The 20,609-nt window shown below is 43.4% G+C and overlaps 1 protein-coding gene across 2 annotated transcripts in view; it reads left to right on the top strand.

Moving 5' to 3' along the window:
* Positions 1-20,609, top strand: part of afap1 (actin filament associated protein 1) — an 83,315-nt gene that overhangs the window by 60,166 nt on the left and 2,540 nt on the right. For both annotated transcript variants that reach the window (XM_078275616.1, XM_078275615.1), the window contains exons 9-16: positions 1,557-1,709; positions 7,990-8,201; positions 9,317-9,462; positions 9,752-9,866; positions 17,232-17,361; positions 19,377-19,541; positions 19,627-19,817; positions 20,223-20,390. In XM_078275616.1, the coding sequence (XP_078131742.1) occupies positions 1,557-1,709; positions 7,990-8,201; positions 9,317-9,462; positions 9,752-9,866; positions 17,232-17,361; positions 19,377-19,541; positions 19,627-19,817; positions 20,223-20,390 (1,280 nt within the window). The remainder of the gene's footprint in view (positions 1-1,556; positions 1,710-7,989; positions 8,202-9,316; positions 9,463-9,751; positions 9,867-17,231; positions 17,362-19,376; positions 19,542-19,626; positions 19,818-20,222; positions 20,391-20,609) is intronic.

The following is a 20,609-nucleotide window of genomic DNA, read 5'->3' as shown; positions in this document are numbered from 1 at the left end:
CACTCAGTGCTACCATATAAGGTGCTATGGTACCTGTATCAACTGGGGAGGGACACACATTCACAGAACACTCCCAGTTTGGGGTTCAGTCTCTTGCACAAGCCCACTTTGACATGTAGACTGCAGGGGCCAGGGATTGAACCACGCCGACCTGTGCACTGGTCGGCGAGCATGGCCTGCAGCGGGATGTAAAAATCGACCAGAATGAATGAATGGAACTCACGGGGTGAATAAAAAGGCTTGTAGTTTATGGTGAAATATTCCAGGTCAGGAGAACAGTGCTGCTGGGTCGCTGTCACATCGTTGCACCAGCCGCTGTTGATGTAGAAACAGATTCCTCCACCTTTAGTTTTTCCGGAGAGGTCCGTGTCTCTGTCCACTCTGTAGAGTTGGAAGCCTGCCAGCTGCAGCGCAGAGTCCGGTATTAATCCACAAAGCCACGTCTCCGTGAAGCACCAAACAGCAGATGAAGAAAAGTCTCTGTTTCTCGCCAACAGCAGTTGTAATTCCTCCAGTTTGTTGGGACGTTAGAGAGGAATATTCCCGGTAACGGTGTGCGTAATCCTCGCTGGCGGAGACGCACAAGCGCACCAGCCCGTTTCCCTCTCCTCCGGCGTTTCGCTGCATGAGCAAAGGTGAGCGCACCTTTGACCAGACTGTCCAAAATTTCCAGTGAAGGGAGAAGAAAAGTTGGAAATAAGTCAGATGGTGGTGTTCCCCTGATGTTCACGAGCTCTTCTCTGGTGAATGAGATCCGGGTACCATCACAAGAAACCGTTAAAACACAAAACAAAACAAAGCACAACAACACACCCTTCTTCGGCGCCATCTTCGTTTTAAATGTTTGAAAGATCTGTGTGTCTGCTTTCACCTCAGGCCTGCATTGTGTGTTTGTATACTTTCTCTCTTCTGAGAAAAAACCCTGCGACTGAAATAGTTTGCAGACAGCTTCCTATTAATTAAGGCACTCGCCTACTGGACATGAGGAAAATAATGTTAAAACAGAAGTTTATGAATTTTTGTTTTTCATTCTTTTTGAATATAAAAATGCATACACTTCTGTTTTGTTTTAACATTTTTAAGATCATTAACTTATAAGTTTGGACTGCTATTCGTTACTAGTTATTTCTGTGTGCATGTGTCCAGAATCACTCGCTCCAGACATTCAGGGCCAGATGTACGTACATTTGCAAATGTAGCGTTATCAGCACCATGGCCAACCCGCAGAACGCGCACGCTGTGATACTTCAGTTAACGTCATATTTACCAAACCTTCATCGGGTAATCAGCGCCTTTCTCCGCCCACTATACCGTAAATTGCGCCGTAGCAAAGTACTTGTGCTATAAAACAGTGTACAGTATTACAAAAGCATCCAAACATAATTGAATCAACATAAATTAACACGTAACATCTCTCTTATATAATGACGGTGGAGCACATTAAGTCTGCAGGGATCCTTCAAGAAATACATTTCTACACAGTGTTTTACTAATTTCCCTTTCATTTAAAGTTATGAATTCAATTCAGAATCTCAGTCTCTCTCTTTCTCGCTTAGGAAAAGGAAAGAAGAACTCAAAGTCGGAGCAGAAGACTGGGACGGTGGGGAAGGGAGCAGGGAAGAAGATCACTAAAATCATCGGGCTGGGTAAGAAGAAGCCATCCACAGATGAGCAGACCTCGTCAGCAGAAGAAGATGTACCCACATGTGGTAAGACAAAGACATTAAAGTTGTTATCCTTAAGGTCTCAGTATGCTTCAAACAAATCAAACCAAGTGTTAAGGAAAACGTGTTTCTACATGCTCCCAATGACTACAGTCAAAGGCAGGGCTGATCCCCACTGAAGACCTCGGCCTTAATACATGGGGAAGGGTGCGTGTTTGATCATGCACAACAAAACATGCAAGAATCAAATCCCCCTTCCAATACCATGGATATAGAGCCACTCGGCCAGCCGTGCCAAAACACTTCAATATTCAATGTAAAATAATCCCCAAATGAAATAGCACAATGTGGTGTCAACATAAAACACAGCGCTTTCAAGCTGGAGAGAAGAGTTCACTTTGCGGAAAAAAAAAAATACTTTCACCCAGGAAACGCTCGTTCGTTCCTCTGGAGTGTTAATCCAAACCACAATCTTTTTCCTAAACTTAAAGGTCCAGTGTGTAACGTGTTTAGTTGTTCATTATCAGAATCTGTGTTGCCCGTTCACAAACTTGTCCTTTTTATGAATATTTACCACCACCATCAATTCCAAGTATTCCTATTGGCTTGAAATTTTACATTTGCATTTGCATGAACTGGGGTAGACGCTCCATATTCATGCTCCATCTTGAAATACGTTAGCCGGTAAGGGACATACAGGACATACTGCTCCACCTTTTGTGTTTTCGCTGTCACATGATAAACTCACAGGTGCTGCTAATGCTGCTAATGGGTATAATAGCTTCCCGGCCCCGGCAAGTTTGAAGAAGGAAACATGGAGGACCACACGTATTCAAAATCCAAATTTCAGGAACAGGAGTCTTCTTCTTCGCCCAGAAAAAGAAAAAGGATATTGAAAAGAGCAAGAGATCGGCGTCATCAGAAAAAAGCGTGAAGGCAACTGTAGCTGTTAACGTACTTTGAACTTTGTGGTGCGAAATAGTTGATTGCGATATATGATCTCAACGCTAGATGGGAGAAATCCCCACACATTGGACCTTTAACTAGTCGTTTTGGTTCCTAAACTTAACTGTCATCGCTGCATGACGCTCACTTTTTCTGGCTAAACTCCACTACCACGGCCCCAACTAGTCTACATGTGTTTTGTGGATCTGGAGAAGGCGTATGACCGGGTGCCCCGGGAGATACTGTGGGAGGTGCTGCGGGAGTACGGGGTGAGGGGGTCCCTTCTCAGGGCCATCCAATCTCTGTACGACCAAAGCGAGAGCTGTGTCCGGGTTCTCGGCAGTAAGTCGGACTCGTTTCAGGTGAGAGTTGGCCTCCGCCAGGGCTGCGCTTTGTCACCAATCCTGTTTGTAGTATTTATGGACAGGATATCGAGGCGAGTCGGTGAGAGGGGTTGCAGTTCGTGGGCTGGGATCTCATTGCTGCTTTTGCAGATGATGGGTCCTGATGGCATCATCGGCCTGTGACCTTCAGCACTCACTGGATCGGCTCGCAGCCAGGTGTGAAGCGGTTGGGATGAGGACTGCACTCTAAATCGGAGGCCATGGTACTCTCTCCAGGGTAGGAATGAGTCTCACTCCTATGAAGGAGTTCAAGCAATTTTGGGGTCTTGTTCAGCGAAAGTGAGGGGACAATGGAGCGGGAGATTGTCGAGAACACACAGCAGGTGCGGTATTTACATTCAATTTATCGCACCGTTAGACGAAAGAGAGCTGAGCCAGAAGGCAAAGCTCAATCTACTGGTCAGTTTGTCTTACCTCACCTATGGTCATACATGGGTCATGACCGAAAGAACAAGATCCAGGTTACAAGCGGTCAAATGGGTTTCCTCAGGAGGGCAGCTACGCCTCCTTAGATAGGGTGAGAAGCTCAGTTATCCGTGGAGGAGCCTCGGAGAGAGCCGCTGCCCTTTGCGCCGAAAGGAGCCAGTTGAGGTGGTTCGGCATCTGGTAAGGATGCCCCCTGGGTGCCTCCCTAGGGAGGTGTTCCAGGCACGTCCAGCTGGGAGGAGGCCTCGGGGGAGACCCAGGACTAGGTAGAGGGATTATATCTCTAACCTGGCCTGGGAACGCCTCGGGATCCCCCAGTCGGAGCTGGTTAATGTGGCCCGGGAAAGTGGAAGCTGGGGTCCCTGCTGAGCTACCGCGACCGCCCCGGATGTTTAGGGATGAAGATGGATGGATGGATGGGGCACTACATTACAGCGCTTTACTTAGTTTAAAATACTTCTATTTTAGGTACATAATATATGGTCTATTGGTGAAGTAGCACTGATCACTTTACATTTTGTCTCCACCGGGGATAAAAGTAATTCAACAGAGGCAGAAAGGGGGAAGGTATTACAGCTACTAAGTGCTATGCTAATGTGATGGGATGACGTCAGCAATATGACATTATCTGCCACCTTATTAAGCTAGTAAGTAAGTAAGTACATTTTATTTATACAGCGCTTTTCACAGACGAGGTCAAAGTGCTTTACAATGTGCATAGATAATAAAAACATAGTAAAAATAGTCAGTAGAATAAAATACAAATACAACAGATACAATTATCAATAAATAAAAGATATAGGCTACCTAAAAGCTAGTCTGAACAAGTGAGTCTTCACTTGTCCCTTAAAACAGTCCACATTCTCAGCAAACCTAATGCTGGTTGGCAGAGCATTCCAGAGTCTGGGTGCCGGTGGGGGGGGGGTGATATGGTTGCACCTGTTTGATCTAGTAAGAAGCCTAGCGCAGCGTTTTGAATGGATTGCAGGCGGTGAAGGACAGATTTGTTGAGTGAGGAGAAAAGTGAATTGCAATAGTCAATACGGGAGGAAATGAAGGCATGGATGAGCATCTCTAGTTCTGACTGACAGACCACAGCCCTTAATTTGCTAATGTTGCGTAAGTGGAAAAAAAAAAGTTTAAGTAAAGTAGCTAGTGCTAGCTGCTTTCAATTATAAATAGCTGGCAACACTGAAGAGAAGGTGTTTGAAGCAGAGGTTCCCAACTCCTGGGCTCTGGACCAGTACCAGGCCTCTGATTATTTGCAACCAGCCAAAAAATGCTCAGTAGAAATCATATAACTTTAGAGGCTATTTTTATAGTAAATAACTTAAACTTGGCGCAGTCTGGGCTGCATTTTTCCTCATGACTCCCTGCCACGTCCCCAACAATAAAATCCTGATTTGAAATTAAAGTAGTCGTCAACTCCATATATTCAACAGTACACGGAATCTGTGTTGCTGAGTGATCTGAGTTTTTTGTGAATGTGATGGAATATGCGGGATATTTATGCAATTTTATGCGATGAAATTGCGGGAACTTGCAAAAATTGCAGTTTGATGAAAAAAGAGAAAAAAGTAATTCCCCCAACACCCTGCTTTTCGATGATGTTCACGTCGCGTAATTATGTCGCTTCATAACGTTCCCATGGCAACAGGGAAAAATGGCTGCTCTTGTGTGAAGTAAACGCAACATTTTTCAACTTTCTGCTAAGATATATGTGCAACGAAAATGCGGAGATTATGAAATCATGCAAGCCCCGCATATTTTGGGCGGAAATTGGCAATTTATGCGGCAAAAGTGCGGCGTATTTGAAAAAATACGGCCCCTGAAATAAATATGCGGAATTTGGCTGATTATGCATTGAATTCTGCGATCGCATAATCGCGTTTTTCTGGAGGGACTGATCTGTATAACCACAATCAAATACAAATATAAATGGTTTCTGTTTAGTTTGGTTTTTTGGCTTATTGTGTGTTAGGATGATAAATAGAAACACCCCAGACTTCCTGTCTAACTTTATCTACTGATGGGGTAGGAAGAACAATTAAACTTGCCAATGACACGCATCCAGTTTGCCGCTCCACAGTGAATTCAAAATGGTCTGTGGTGCAAAGAAGTTTGGGGCCCTCTGGTCTAAAACATACTAATGCTTTTACTGGTTACTGGGAAAAACAGCAAGTGAATTTTAATAATTTCGTCCCAGAGTTCAAAATGGCCCAAGCAGTGACTATTCAGGGCAGCAATCACGCCTTGAGAGGCTACTCTGTAAAAATACAAAAATTGAAGATCAACTGGTGTATCTCTTTACAGCACAGCCAAACAAACATGGCTTAATAGATTCATAGTGCCACAGAAGACAACAATGTCAAATACAGGCTGTTGTGCAATGCACACGTGCCACATCACTTAGTGATCACGTATTAGTACAAGCATTTTGTGAGGAAATAAAGGGTGAATAATTAAGCTTAATCTCCCACATATTGCAACCGAAAATCTGACAAATGTTTATTAAGCAAAAAAGTGGAGCGAGGGTATGGTTAAGAAACACCTTTATTTATGCAAATTAGGACATTTAATTAGATAATTTGTCTGATTTGCATAATTAAGCATAAAAGTTGAGAAAACTTGTAATACAAAAAGTAATTGTCTTAATGTAAATAATCAACTGGGGAAGTTTCATCGGGATATCTGTTAGTGGGAAATAGAAAGTTGAACACTGATTACAGTATTTTTTAATACTTTCTACCACCATACTTTCCATCTCTTAGGACTTTTTATATGTGATAGAGGAGACTTGTATGAGACTAGATCAGTTGAAAGAGTTGCTTTTGCAATTTATGTGTGGTCATGTTGCATAATGCCTGTACTATATGTACATGCAGTGTTTCCCACAGATTGAAAATTTACTTGTGGTGGTGGGTGGTGCAGGATGTGACGGCACGGCGCGTGATGGCTGGGTTCAGTAATAAACTAGTCAAACGAAAGTGTAAAAAATGACCATATAACATTATCAGATAATTTAGAAATTCAATAACTACATATTAAACAAATTAGACTAAAAGATGATACAAATAAAAATGAAAATATTGTTGGACAATGCTGCTTCTGACACAATTTCAGGGTATTTATTAGGGCTAAACGATATGAGGAAAATATGCAATATGCTCTAACGTTGTTGAATTTCGCAATAATGATAAAAATGACTTGCGATAAACAGATTAAAATCTACTCATTTTCAGTAGAAGGTGGTTGGATTGGAACCAAAGTTGAATAGCATTAAAGTTAGATTGCAGTGAGGATTGAATATTAGAGACAGACACAGTAGATGTGTAGATCACTGTGTCATCTGCATATAGATATAGATAATAATCCATTATTAAGGACTGTGATACACAACCATGAAAAGAGACGTCTCAGTGAAAATAAGAATTAAACCAGAGAAGAGAATGTTTAGAAAAGCCTATTGCATGTAATTTGTCAAGAAGCATATAATGATCAATCATATCGAAGGCTTTAGTGAGATCTATGAATATTGCACCAGTCGACATGTTATTGTACTAATAGCTAAGTACTTCTGTAGATCCAGACTATATATGTGTATCAGCTATGAGCAGGTGAGTCCTTACCATTCCGTTAATGGGCACATCATCATAGTCACATCATCTAAGAGAGGGTTAAGGTAAGGAGGATGAAATATCATTGGTAAATTTTAGAAGAGCAGTAGTTGTAGAAAAATTTGGTCTGAAACCAGATTGATTTGGTGACAGAATGGAGAAATCATTAATATATTTGAATAATTGTTTAAATATTAGTTTTTCAAACACCTTTGCTATACTACTGATGATGGAAATAGGTCTATAGTTGTTAAGATCAAGTGCATCGCCACCCTTGTGCATTGGTGTAACTCTGGCAGACTTCCACATTGATGGAACCACACAGGTGGATAACGATAAATTAAATAAATCCGATGAAGGAAATGCCAGTACACGAGACAATGAACTTGATCTTCAAGCTTGACTTTAATTCAGAAATTGCCTGCTGAACGTCATTAGGATTTATTATAGCAAATGAGTTTAAAACTCGTCCAGCCAATTTAATATAATTAGGGTTTTATTCTGTCTTGAGTCCATAAATACAGTTAATGGATACAGGCACGGAGAACTGAAGGCTCTGTTAGCAACAATTAGCTCCGTTAGTGGTTAGCTATAGTTAGCTCCATTATAGAGATATGGAGTAGAGGAGACTTCCGCGGACAGGGGTAAACCAGACTGATAAAAGGCTTTCGGCTAGCTTTCACAGCGGTATGGCTGTGGTCCTTCTACGGTTTTATTAGTACAGTTAATCCCATTGCAAGACCACCAGCAGCATTCTAATAAAGGGACTGCGTGGGTAGGCCAGTAGGTGGACCAGTAAACCATACAATACATTGGGCAGCTACTGCTGAAAAATGGCACCCATAAATCGTGTTATAAACAGAGATTAATATTGTTAAATGAATGAGTTCTTTCTGACTTTGTTTTTCTGACTGTATTTGCTCTGCTCGACAGGCTACCTGAACGTGTTGTCCAATAACCGTTGGAGGGAGCGCTGGTGCCGCCTGAAAGACAACCAGCTGCTCCTTCATAAGGACCGAGACGACCTGAAGAGCCACATCGCTTCACTGCCCCTCGGAGGCTGCGAGGTCAGCCCCGGCCTGGATCACAAACACCCCTTTGCCTTCCGCCTGCTGCGTAACGGCCAAGAGGTCGCTGTCCTGGAGGTGAGCTCTATTCAGAGAATCCTGTTGGGATGGTCTATTTGATTCTGTATATGAGGAGCTGTGTACTCCTGTGTTAAAGTCAGCTACTAACACTCCACTGTCAACCATTAACTGAGGCCGAAATGCCAGGAAATATATTATTAATATTATTATTATTCATGTGGTAAAAGGTCTCCTCCACCCACCGGTGACTGTCTGTGTGTTGGCGTACAGTACCAGTCAAAGGTTTGGACACACTTTACCATTCACTTGAATGAGAAAATGTTTCCAACTTTTGACTGATACTATATATCAACTTCCTCCATTTGCCATTTTGTTTGTTTTGATTCTATTTCCTCACATAGTCTGCATGCTATCCTCTGCTATCTGATCCCTGTAAAACCATATCATTACTGAACCTTTGATGGATACTAGTATGTAATAACTGGCCAGTTCCTACAAACCAAAATAGCTCTAAATTTGAAGAAACTGTATATGTGTATAATTTAAAGTTAATAATGAAATAGAAAACTGGGTAATGCTTTGTATTAAGGTCCTTGTAATAAGCGTTAGTTAATAGGTAATAAGGGCCTTATAAGTCCTTTTATAAGATGCTTATTAGAATTAGTATGTGTTAATATAATAGTGGTCATAAAACCATTAAAAACATGTTTATTGTTAGGTTATAAGACCAGTCATAAGCACTGTAAGAAACTCATTATTGTGCATTAATTAACAGTTAACTATGCACCAAGCAGCAACCTTCAGTGCAGAACAATGAGGCCAACTGCAGTTCATTGAGTGGCCACTTAAGAATGGCTCCAAAAGGGAGTCCATCCCTATGGAGACTATGTCCATATTTTATACAGTCTATGCTATGCGCTCATTGACAGTTAACTATGCTTTTTACAGCTACCAAAACTAAAGCAAGAACAATGTCTAGTTAGGGTTAATAAAGCAAACTATAGACTGTTAACTACAAATTAACACTTATTACAAGGACCTTAATGAAAAGCTTTATCGAAAACTGTCCTGAACTCTAATCAGAAGCTATTTTAGGTTTGGTTTTACCTAAAGGAGAAGCAGCTATGGATTTCATCTCAACTTTGGTTTGGCCAATCTGTGTTTTCCTCCAGGCCTCGTCCTCTGAGGAGATGGGGCGCTGGTTGGGGATTTTACTGGCTGAGACGGGCTCCACCACCGACCCCGCCACCCTGCACTACGACTACATTGACGTCGAGACCACCGCCAATGTCATCCAGCTGGCCAAGCAGTCCTTCTGGTGAGGGACGCACACATTTCCTCTAGTGATGAAAACGTAAACCTGACAAGCTTTTGTTTTCTCTTTAGCATTAAAATGGCTCATATAGTGAACCTTGCTTTTTTCCATGGCGTCATTTTCTTATTAGAACCAAGGCTTTCCGTTACTGCTGTTTTTGCTCCGTGTACAGTGTAGTTTATAGACTACTGTGTTTGTTTGAGCACTGTGGTAGAACATCTGAGGTTTTAGAAGTTCTTTATTAAAGAAATTTGCATTCTTTTGAATGAACCTTTATGTTTTCTCCTCCCAGTTTCACCAGTAAGCGCGCTGTCTCTCCTAACCCGTACCTGGACAACCCAGTCAACGGCTACGCCTGCCCCACTGGTATGGCTCTGCACTATGATGATGTGCCCATTAACGGAATGGTAAGGACTCACCTGCTCATAGCTGATACACATACATAGTCTGGATCAACAGAAGTACATTTCCATGATAATTGCCTGACGTGCCACATGTCCCTCACCTTCCACTCTCTGTGTTTCCGTTCTCAAACTCTGTTTGCTTGGGGAAACAACCCATATCACCCACCCCTAGTATGATATATTACATCATACTAGACTTACTACATTACATGTAGCACCTTTAGTCTTATATTGTAATGACACTTGCTATGGCGGAGTATTGCTTTACACTGCTATCGTCTCTCCCTTTCTCACCTTCTTTGAGCTTTTTATTTCTGTTATGTATTATGTCTCTCTCCTCTCCTTTTTCCTCTCCTGTCCCGCCCTCTCTCTGCTTGCTTGCATGCCTGTTCGATCTAACCCAGGACCCGGAGGCGCAGTACTCCCGTCCCAGCACAGGGGGGCGCCAGCTGAAAGAGGAGCTGCACTATGAGAATGCTGAGCTCTATGAGAACATGCCCTTGCCAAAGCGGGACACTCGCCTTCCTCCCAAGTCTTCCTCTTCTACTTCTTCCTCCTCCACCTCTGCCAGTCACTACAAAAGCCCTGTTTCTAAAATCTCTTCTAAGTTCCTCACTGCTGATACTAAAACTAAAGCCACTGCTCAGGTGACTAACACTCTGCTCCCTAACCCCTCACTTTTTGCCTTTTCTACACTTGGTCTATAATTCACCGTGTTGTGTGTGTAATTTAAGTGATTTTCCTTTGTCAACATCTATATGTATAATTTACAGTTAATGATTAGATAATGTTCAGTTATGGATTTTTTTATGTTCCTTAATGGATTGATAACTCAGAAAATGATGTGAACTTAAGAAAAAGTCCTTTCTTCCCCAAAAAGATTTCTCTGTATGACTTTGTAAAAGTCATGCGCTTATACTTGTAACTGAACAACAAGAACAACAACAACAACAGCATATAGCTAATAGGCATAAAAATGTTTAAAGGAAAGCTTCTGCCATGGTCGGATTAGTGTTTGGGAGGTGATACAGAACCACGGACAGCTTCAGGAGGGGAGGAAGAGAAATAGGGATCTTCCTCACTAAGTGCACCATGGATTATGAATGAAGATTTGTTCACAAAGCCAGCATCATATGTCCAGACATCCTCTGCCACACTTGAGGGGAAACGTCCCGACATCTTGAGAAAAAGCAGCCGAATAGCTCTCTTGGCTGCAAGATTCAGGCATCAAATTGGTTTAATTTTAAAAGTATTTGGTTTTAATATTTCACTCCGTGATAACATCATATATCAGTATCAGTATGAGATATGGTCAGACTTCAAAGTAAAATGTGATCGTTAATCAGTGCTTATGCCGGTAAAAATATCTAATACCTACCAGAGATGTTCACAAGTCATTTTTTGGAGCTCCCCCGTCCTGGGAGGTTCAGACACGCTGCTGCTGTCTGCTCATAGATAGGCTATACAGTATATACTCAGTCAGTATAGGTATATCTATTGTGTCTGCTGGCGTGGGGGGGTTCCAGGCTACATCCCGATCCTGCAGTGTTTTTTTTTTGGCAGCGCCACACCAGTTACAGAACAACATGCATCTCAGTGTCAGTCCAAATTACGCACAATAAGCAGTTTGAACTCACTGATGTAATGCCATTTATTTTCTAAGTGTTAGTACGCTCCGTGAAACTGAGTCCAGCGCGAGAGAGATCCGACTCAGAGGAGGAGAGGTTAGTGGGGCCAGCGTCTCCATGGCAGGTGACGTATTGTAACTCCAGATTCTATGAGTATAGGCGTAGCCCTCTAGGGCTGTCGCTATTGGGTTTATCCCATTTGTTTATCACAGTTGTGAAGATTTATTACGTGCCCTGTGCCCCGCACGGGCCTCTCTTACGTCTGCAGATACTGTATATTATAGTGGCGCGACCAGAGATTTGCTCCCAACATCAGCATTTTTCTAAAGCCAATGTTAGTGGGGCAGGTGGCCCGAACCTTAGAGGGCTACGCCTATTACTCATAGAATCTGGAGTTACAATACGTAACTATCGTTCTACTTTATATAGGCTTCGCCCTCTAAGGGCTGTCGCTATTGGGTTAGGGTGAAGCTGATGTAGTCAGTTCTATGCGACACAAGGTCCACAAGCAGAACATAGACTAATTCATCTTCCTATTCCCACTGAACAAGGTTTAATGAATCAAAACACACATTATTTTGATGAGAAAATCCTGTCATTGTGGATTGTGAAAATGTTTTATGTGACAAAAAATGTATCCAAGCCACTCAAGTGCAGGAGGATGGAGACAGCAGCAAAACCAAACCTGACAGCGCATGATCTGCCGTCAAGTGCGGGTAAAACTGCATGAGTCATGGGGGACTCAGACACACCGTGCAGATAAAAACGGATGAACAGGCACGGGGATGCCCAGTAAGCCGTTGCGCAAACGTCGGCCACCGTCATGCCTCTGAGGAGGCCGCGGATGCTGGCAGCGCTCTCATGGAGTACGCCCGAATGTTCTGAGGGGTGGTTCCACCTGGGTGAAGCTATCACCCAGGGTGAAGCTATCAACCAGGTCTATGACCTGGGTGATAGCTTCACACAGTCAATGAGACAGACGCTGCTCCAAAAGAGCACTACAGAGACCCTGTGGGCGTTCTGTGAGCGAACAGCCACTGTGTTCGTCCGATGTCTGCCGTGCGTAAATCATACTAGAATAATGTGCGCACCGGGCAAGTCGGTGAGACGCCTCCTCCGTGTCGTTGTTATGAGGTGGAGGGAAAAAGTCCCTTGCCCGAAAAGGATTGTCAAAACTTTCGGTGTAATGATGGATTTGGCTGTAATTCCCATCCCCTCTAATGGAGAGGCAGGATGATGAAACCGTCAGCGTGCATAAATCACTCCCCCTCTTAGCCGACATCAAGGCGAGGAGGAGCGCTGTTGTCAGTGACAGCGTCCTGAGAGGGGCTTGCGCCAGAGGCTCGAAAGGAGGATTCCCCAGAGCTCGGAGCACCAGGGCTAAAACCCATTGAGGTGTGACATTGAGGTGTGCACAGCAGGTTTCCGTCGGTTTCGTCTGACCCCCTTCGAAAAACGTTTTACCAGGGGGTGCACAACAACTGACCTCTCTCCATAGCGGACCCACCGCCCCGCGTAACATGCCGTAGTGGTGGGCACACAACGGCAGGGGGCAAGCCTAGCCTCTCCAAGCGCTCTCGCTCAGCGGCCAGGCCCATAGCCGCTGGCTTATCACCGGGGGGTGGAATATCGCACCGATCAGCTGCGACAGTGTGTCCCCTTGTCACGGCAGATGCCATTGGGACCCCGCCAGTAATTGAACTAGAGTCGGGAACCATAATGCACTCGCGCGTTCCGGTACCACCATAATGACCGATAGGCTCTCCTCCTGGTTGCGTGCCTGGAGGCGAGGAATCAGAGGGACCGGGGGAAAAGAGTATAGGAGGGCCCTGGGCCATGGTCGGTGAGAAACCCTGGGAGGTGGGTTGTCCCGTGTGTTCATAGAAAAACCACAGTGTGCACTGTGTATTTTCTCGTGAGGCGAACAGATCCACCTTCGCTCTCCCAAACCTGGTCCATAGCCTCTGACAAGAGTGGATTCCATTTGAGTCACAGACAGTGCCGACACGGTCGTGTGAGGCGCGATGCGTGACAACAGAGAGCTTAGTGCGTCCAGCCTTGGCGCTGACAGTTTGGCTCCCATAGTGGTTGTCTGTGAGGCGAGCTCTTTTGCCAGTTTATAGCAAAGCTCAGTGTTTGTAGGTGATTCACGAACTCCATTGTGTGGAGCGCAGCCCTCTCCTGGGAAGGAGCCATAATGATTAAATTGTCCAAATAAAAAGGACTTTGATCCCTTTTCTGCGTAACGGAATGGTTGCTTCATAATGCAATTGAATTGAGACAGGTCGAGAAGGGTCTCATTCCGCCCGTCTTTCCCGGTGTGAGTAACGGGAATAAAAACCATCGTTCTCTTCTCCTGGAGGGACGTGGGAAAAAGGCATCCTTTTTCCAGCAGCTCTGACATGTCAGAGCGACTATCTCCCTGAGATGACGCGGCTGTTTCCAACACACCGTCGAAAGGAGGTGGAGGGCTGGTAAACTGGGGCGTATAGCCTTTTTTGTGATAAGCTTTGACAGCCATGCATTCCTGGGTGGCAAGTTTTCCCACATTGCGCCCCGCTCCAAGGGGCGGCCGCGTGCACATCCGTGTGTTGTATGTTGCCATAGCAACAGAGAGCGCGCCGCTATGCTGTGGATGCATGGCGAGGCAGTCCTCTAGTCAGAGTTCTCCCTGTCCTGCTAGACGGTCGGGGGAGGGTGACTGTGTAGCACGCACATACTGAGTGGGCGCTCTGTTTACACAGTACGGGAATGACCGGGCTCCGTCTACGGCACCACATGTGTGCAAGGCGTCAGAGCCGTTATCTGAACTTGAGATAGCATGATAGCTTTTACCACGCCGGTAAGGGAAGGCTGGCTGGGGGGAGGTGAGCGCTGAGCCTTCCACGCTGCGAGAAGCGAGTGCCCGGTCATCACAGCCCATGATAGAGCCGCATGCCTGTGTGTCGGCTGTTTACACAGCAGTGAGTATCACGCGCCACCAGGTGCTGTTTGGTGCTGAGCAGGTAGAATACACAGGCTGTTGTGAACAGTTAGAATGCCATCTGTAGGTATGTGGGAGAAGTAGCAATCAAGAGTAAGAAGTCCGAAGAGGATTTGGAGAGTGCTCCATTGACTTTAATGTGAAAACAAAAATTGAAAAAAAGCATAATATTTTAAAAAGTATAAATAGCAGAAAAAAAGTTTAAGAAATCCCATCATGTGCAGAGCTAAACATTTTGATATTTGAATGGATTTTGTAGCTGAACGTACATGCATAATTTAGAGGTGACCGCAGAAAGTTGAAGAATAAGATAATACTGCGAATGCTGCTGAATCACCATTCACACGCTGATCAATAATACCTGGAACACACCAACAGTTGGGTTCTGAGCTGAAACACCACTTCCTCTCTTTTGCCCTGGTCTTTCTATCTTTGTGTTGTGTGTAGAGTGTGTATGTCTGGACTGTTTGAGTGTGGTTGTCCTTCCTCTCCTGAGTGAGTGTCAGCTGTGTGTGTAATTTATATTTTTACAGCCGTGCTCTGAGAGCCACATAGTCACCATATTGTGTTGCGTGTTGCTCCAAATCCTCCCCACCCCCTCTTTGATGTGTGTGCTGTGGTCGAGGGGTGCTAACATGGCCTCCGACACCACAAAGTACTGCTTCAATATAAGAAGTAGATTTTCATCCAATGAGGTGTACAACAGCACTGCCCGCCTGAAAATCCAAAGTCAACTATTAGGAGTGTTTTAACTATAGATCCCTGTTGCTTGGATACGTTGGTTTAGGAGAATATTTGTAATTTATTTTTTAGGTTTCCTGCTACGACTGTATCCTTTTCATCAAGACAAAACCACTGCCATACGTCTCATTACAATCAAATTCAGACAGGATAACCACTATAATTATATATTCAGTTGTTGAATATGTAATGTGCGTTAGCAATATGAAAATAGACATTCAGATTAAGTATCAGGACATAAAAAATGTTTATGTAATTAAACTAGGGCTGTCAATGGATTCAAAAAATTAATCTAATTAATTACATAATGTTTGCCCAGTGCCTTAACCGAAAAAAAAGGGGGGAAAAAAGAAGGGTAAAACAACAGTCTGCAACATTAAAAGAACGGCTTGTTAATTGATTGAATGATTTAATAATAATGTAATAACTATTTACAATAACTTATTTCACTAGTAAATTGCTGTTGAATGAGAAAAACAGCCACCAGATTGGAAAAGGGCCTTTAACAACAACTTTGAATGCACCACGAGGCTGTAGGTTACCAGTTTCAGGGAACGTGTTTTTCCGACAACGGCAGCTGCAGATTGTTACATCCAATGTTGAATCGTCTACAGTAAAATACAGTCACACTTTACACCGTTTAGCGTTAGCTGTCAGCATTGTAACCGTGTTTAATCCAGCTACTAGCTAGGGGTAGGCTAACGTTAGCTGCTGTTGAGTATAGTGTTAACTAGCGTCACGTGCAGCGATGTTTCTGTTGTCTGTAACGTCTATTTCAGAGCATCAGAGAGAAGCGCAGGCATATGAGTGGCACCGGAATGAAGCACCGAAATCCACGTTGCTATTCGGTCTGGTAGATACAGGTCGTGAAGGCACCTGTGCCATATTAGCACCGGATTTCGGTACCCAACCCTTCAGGAAGAAGATTTTTATAAGTAAATGTTCCAATTAATGATCCAGGCAGCACATTCTCGTCTCCCTCTTTCAAATGGTGGCTAGAACGGCTCCGTGGCAAAGTTCAATATAGAATGGAACAAACCAGAGCTAAAAGGATATCAGGAGAACACCAACAGGACTACAACAGAGCTAGCTCTGTGTTTTTTGGATGTGTAATTGGCAATTGTTTGCTAATACGTTTGCTATAATATACCCGTGTTAAACAAAAAAAATAACCGCAGCATGAGGAAGCCATCTTATATTTGAATAAGAAGGAAAATACTAAATTAAAATGTAAATAAACTTTAATAATACATAATAGCCTATTACACAAGTATCATTTTTTAGTGGTGTAGCATGGGCTAATGAAGAAGCCGTTGCATGTTGGAGCGGATCCGAACCACGGGGAGGAAACACAAATTATTTTTCACTTTCGTTACCCTTGCGAGATAGGGCGTTTGTGCTGCATTCATGTGGTGTCTGAATAATCAGAAATATCTGTTCCTGACTGGGAAGATTCCCACTGCATTAACATTATGAGATAGGACATGCCATGGCAAAGGTCTGCGTTCTCCAAGTGCCCTTCTAGGTGATGAATTGGCGTACGTGTGTGTGTTATAACGGATTATACAATGTGGCTATTATATTCTATCGAAAAACGTCTGATCTTTGACCATAAACAGGAGTGGCCACCCATGAAAACCCTGTGCCCGCTTGCTGATAACAAGCTTGGGCTCTAACAAGCTGAACAAATATAAATATAAAAAGATATATATATATATATATATATATATATATACAATATACCATGTATACAATAAACATAGAACTATTATGTACATACAAATTGTTGAAACTGTACATAAATGTATGTAAAAAGCAACAATGACCAAAATACAATGTCTATATACAAGGCAAGTGTTCTGTAGTGTGTAAACAAGTGGAATACAAAACTAAAGTCATTCAAAGAGCACCATATCTATCATGTTTAGAGGTTTGTTATGGTACGATTTTACATGTATTTAATTGTTATACAGTACAGTATTTACGTTTCTTTCCTTCTTGTTCTTCTCCAATCAGCTGAAGGGAAAGAAGGGAACAGGGCCCAATGGGACGGCATCCAAACAGAAGGCAGAGCCAAAGAACCAGCCCAAGAAGAATGGAGTCAATGGAACCAATGGGACAGCTTCCCTGAAACGCAACAGCTCCAGTAAGTAGCAACAAAAAGAGAGTTCACATTATTTTCATTGGGTGAATAAAGTGTTGACATCAAGACAAGAGCTTATCATACTAATACAGTAAAAAGTAGGACAGAAAGTCAACTTTTCTGTAAATTCTTCTCAAATCAAAATTGAAATGTCATTAAAATGGTAACTTGTGAGAGTAGTCAATTCTGGTAAAGTATCAGACCATGTGTCTGGCTCCCCAGCCTCCTCACCACCGCTGATTGCTCCACAGCAGTTTGGAAAATACAGGATGTCCAAATTACAGTTGGTTTAAATAGGGGGGAGTAAATAACTCCAAAACCTAAAAGCTATGCTACCCTCGAGAAAATCCATGTGATGCACGTGGGCCAGACTGGAACCTCCTGCCAACGTTGAGGTAACACTCAAACCGACGCGATAGCAGAAGCCCAGATCGCTGGGAGAGGGTGAAATACGGTCCTGTTAATCCTTGTGGTTTCTCAATAGTATTTTTTGCCTAATGTGTGAACGAGCAGGGTTGTAACCGCTTGTGTAGCTTGCCATTCCTCCAAATTCACCAAGTATATTGAATTTGAAACTGTCAGCGACAGTTTGATTGAGTGAACTCTCATGAGCAAAGTTCACATGCATGCACATACACACCCAGATGCTGGATGGTTACCCTCAGTGTATTTTCCAGGAACGGAAGGCACGCTCCTGGTGTAATGAAGAAATGCTTAGGCCTGTGGCTGAGAGTTCAGTGGGTTTCTTACCAGTGCCCTGGTGCTCTCCTTTTCCTGCATGTGTTGGTCTTGTCCTACAAAATCTCTTCTTGTCAGACAGGCAATGCACCATCACACATGAGTTCAGAGCTCACATCCTTGAGGTTGGTCTTCAAAATACAATTTTTGTATTAGGAAGCAAAGCATTCAGTAAGGCCTTAGCTTGTCTCTGCTCGTTCATTAAATAAATCAACAGTCTAGTAAGACATCGCCAGTGCCAGTATTGAATTCCTTCTGAAATCTATTTAGGTTTAACTTTAAACAATTAAGTTTTAAATAACCGCAATTTTCAGAACCTTGATTGCATATTTGCAATGTAGCGGACTATCTGAATGACACCAAACACAGAGGAATCTGAAGTTAAAGAATAATTTAAGTTTATCAAAGCATGAGTCTCATTTTTCATATTTTGGAAATGATTCCTAGTAGTAATATTAACCCTTTTTACTCGCCAAGTTAACTAAGTTAACTAACACTGAGATGTGGGGATGTGGCGACGTTGCTAAGACGGGCTAAGAAACAAGAAAGCCAAGGCAAACGCTTTAATGATTACTCAAACTGTTGATGTGAACCTCCAGACTCTCCAGGCACTGCCACGCCTGGCCAGACGGCAGTCACATGACATGCAGACACACAGCTGAGGGCTAGCTTTAAGAAGATAATAATACCATTGAATAGCATTGATTCAAGCAAGTATTTTCCAGATTAAAAGATTTACAAAATACAATTAAAAGAATGAGAAATCCATGTAACCCCCCCGTATGACATACAAAAATGAGAACATGAGCGCACATATTTCAAACAGCACTGAGCCTGAACATAAACCAGTGGAAGTGCAAGATAGGATGTCAATAAAAGAACAAACTCTTGAATTCAAAACCGATTGAAATGGAAGATGTAAGGAAGTGCATCTAAAAATACTAAAATGATGATACAAATCAAGCATAATTTAAATATGTAATGACAGTGAAGTTTGAATTAAATACCATAAAAAAGTAATAAAGTGATGCAATAAAGGAAAAGAAAACAAGGTGAAGTGTAGGCCATCTTGTAAAAGTGAGTGTTATGGAGGCAGTGGAATCAGAAAAGACTTGAGGAAGACCAGATAAGAAAGAGGACACAGCTTTAAGGAAAAACGTACTTTAAACAGACAAACCTTGGACAGAACCAGACTCTTGGTGCTGGCTCTTGGTTAGCGCTGTCAGTCATGTGATGATTTGCACCACCTCAACCTCTTCACATGGATCTTTGTTGTTTAGATGCAGAGCAGTGTAAGTACGGTAAGAACCGCGTGGAGGCGGATGCCAAGCGGCTGCAGGGCAGGGAGGAGGAGCTGATGAAGAAGAAGCAGGAGATCAGGAACCACCTGAGCGTGCTGAAGAAGGACAGGAGAGAGCTGCGCACGGCGGTGGAAGCTGCTGCCGGTACCAGTAACAAACGGGCAATGTCTGTAATTTAAAGTGCCAAGGTACAAGTTTATCAAAGTGATAATCATTCCTCCTCCATTAGGCAAACGGTCACTGGCCTCACTGTCGGAGCGCCTGAAGAAGGTAGAGGAGGACTGCAAACGGAGGGAGGAGGAGCGGGTGAACCTGGAACTGGAGCTGACGGAGGTGAAGGAGAGCCTGAAGAAAGCCCTGAGCGGTGGGGTCACCCTGGGCCTCACCATCGAACCGAAGGCTGGCTCCTCTGGAGTCCAGGTCAGACCCCTGTACTGTCATTCCACAGTGGTTCCGAGAGGATATGTTGTTACTTGCGTGGCACCATCAGCTGTCTGGAGTAGGGCTGCACAAATAATTGCAATTTTATCAAAAACGCAATATGTATGATTCAGAATGTCAAACCATTCTGAATGAAGTATTGTGGTGCTGCTGAGACGTCCCAGCCTACAAATCCTATCCTATAGACTAAAGAAAAAAATCTTGATTGGTACAGATTGCAAAAATCTGTCATTTAAAATGAGATTAAGGATACCAAAATTAGCATTCCCTTCAATATCATGAATCATATCGTGATTGCAATATCAGTCAAACATAATTGCAATTAGATATTTTCCTCATATGGGGCAGCCCTAGTCTGAAGTCTCTCCCTGTCTGTGTGTGCAGTCGCCGGCGATGTTGCGGCGGACCCAGGAGTCTTCTCCCTTCTCCAGCTGCGACACCAGTGACACGGAGTCCTGCTCCCTGCCGGTCAACAGCGCCTCGCTGCTGCGCCGGCAGCCGGGCAGCCAGAAGGCCTCGTCTGTCCGGGGACACGTCCTAAGGAAGGCCAAGGTCCGAGCTCACAGGGCAGACTACAGGGGGCTACAGCCATGTTTCAGTTTGCTCATTTCAGGCTAGTTGTGGCAGTCACATCCAGTTAAGATATTAGATATCACAAACCCCAGTTCCAATGAAGTTGGGATGTTGTGTAAAAAAAAAAACTGAATACAATGATTTGCAAATCCTTTTCAACATATATTCAGTACACTACAAATACAAGATATTTAATGT

This window comes from Sander vitreus, chromosome 19, assembly GCF_031162955.1.
Source record: "Sander vitreus isolate 19-12246 chromosome 19, sanVit1, whole genome shotgun sequence".
Lineage (NCBI taxonomy): Eukaryota > Metazoa > Chordata > Actinopteri > Perciformes > Percidae > Sander > Sander vitreus.
Note: the sequence above shows the minus strand (reverse complement) of the source record. Positions and strands in the feature narration are given on the sequence as shown.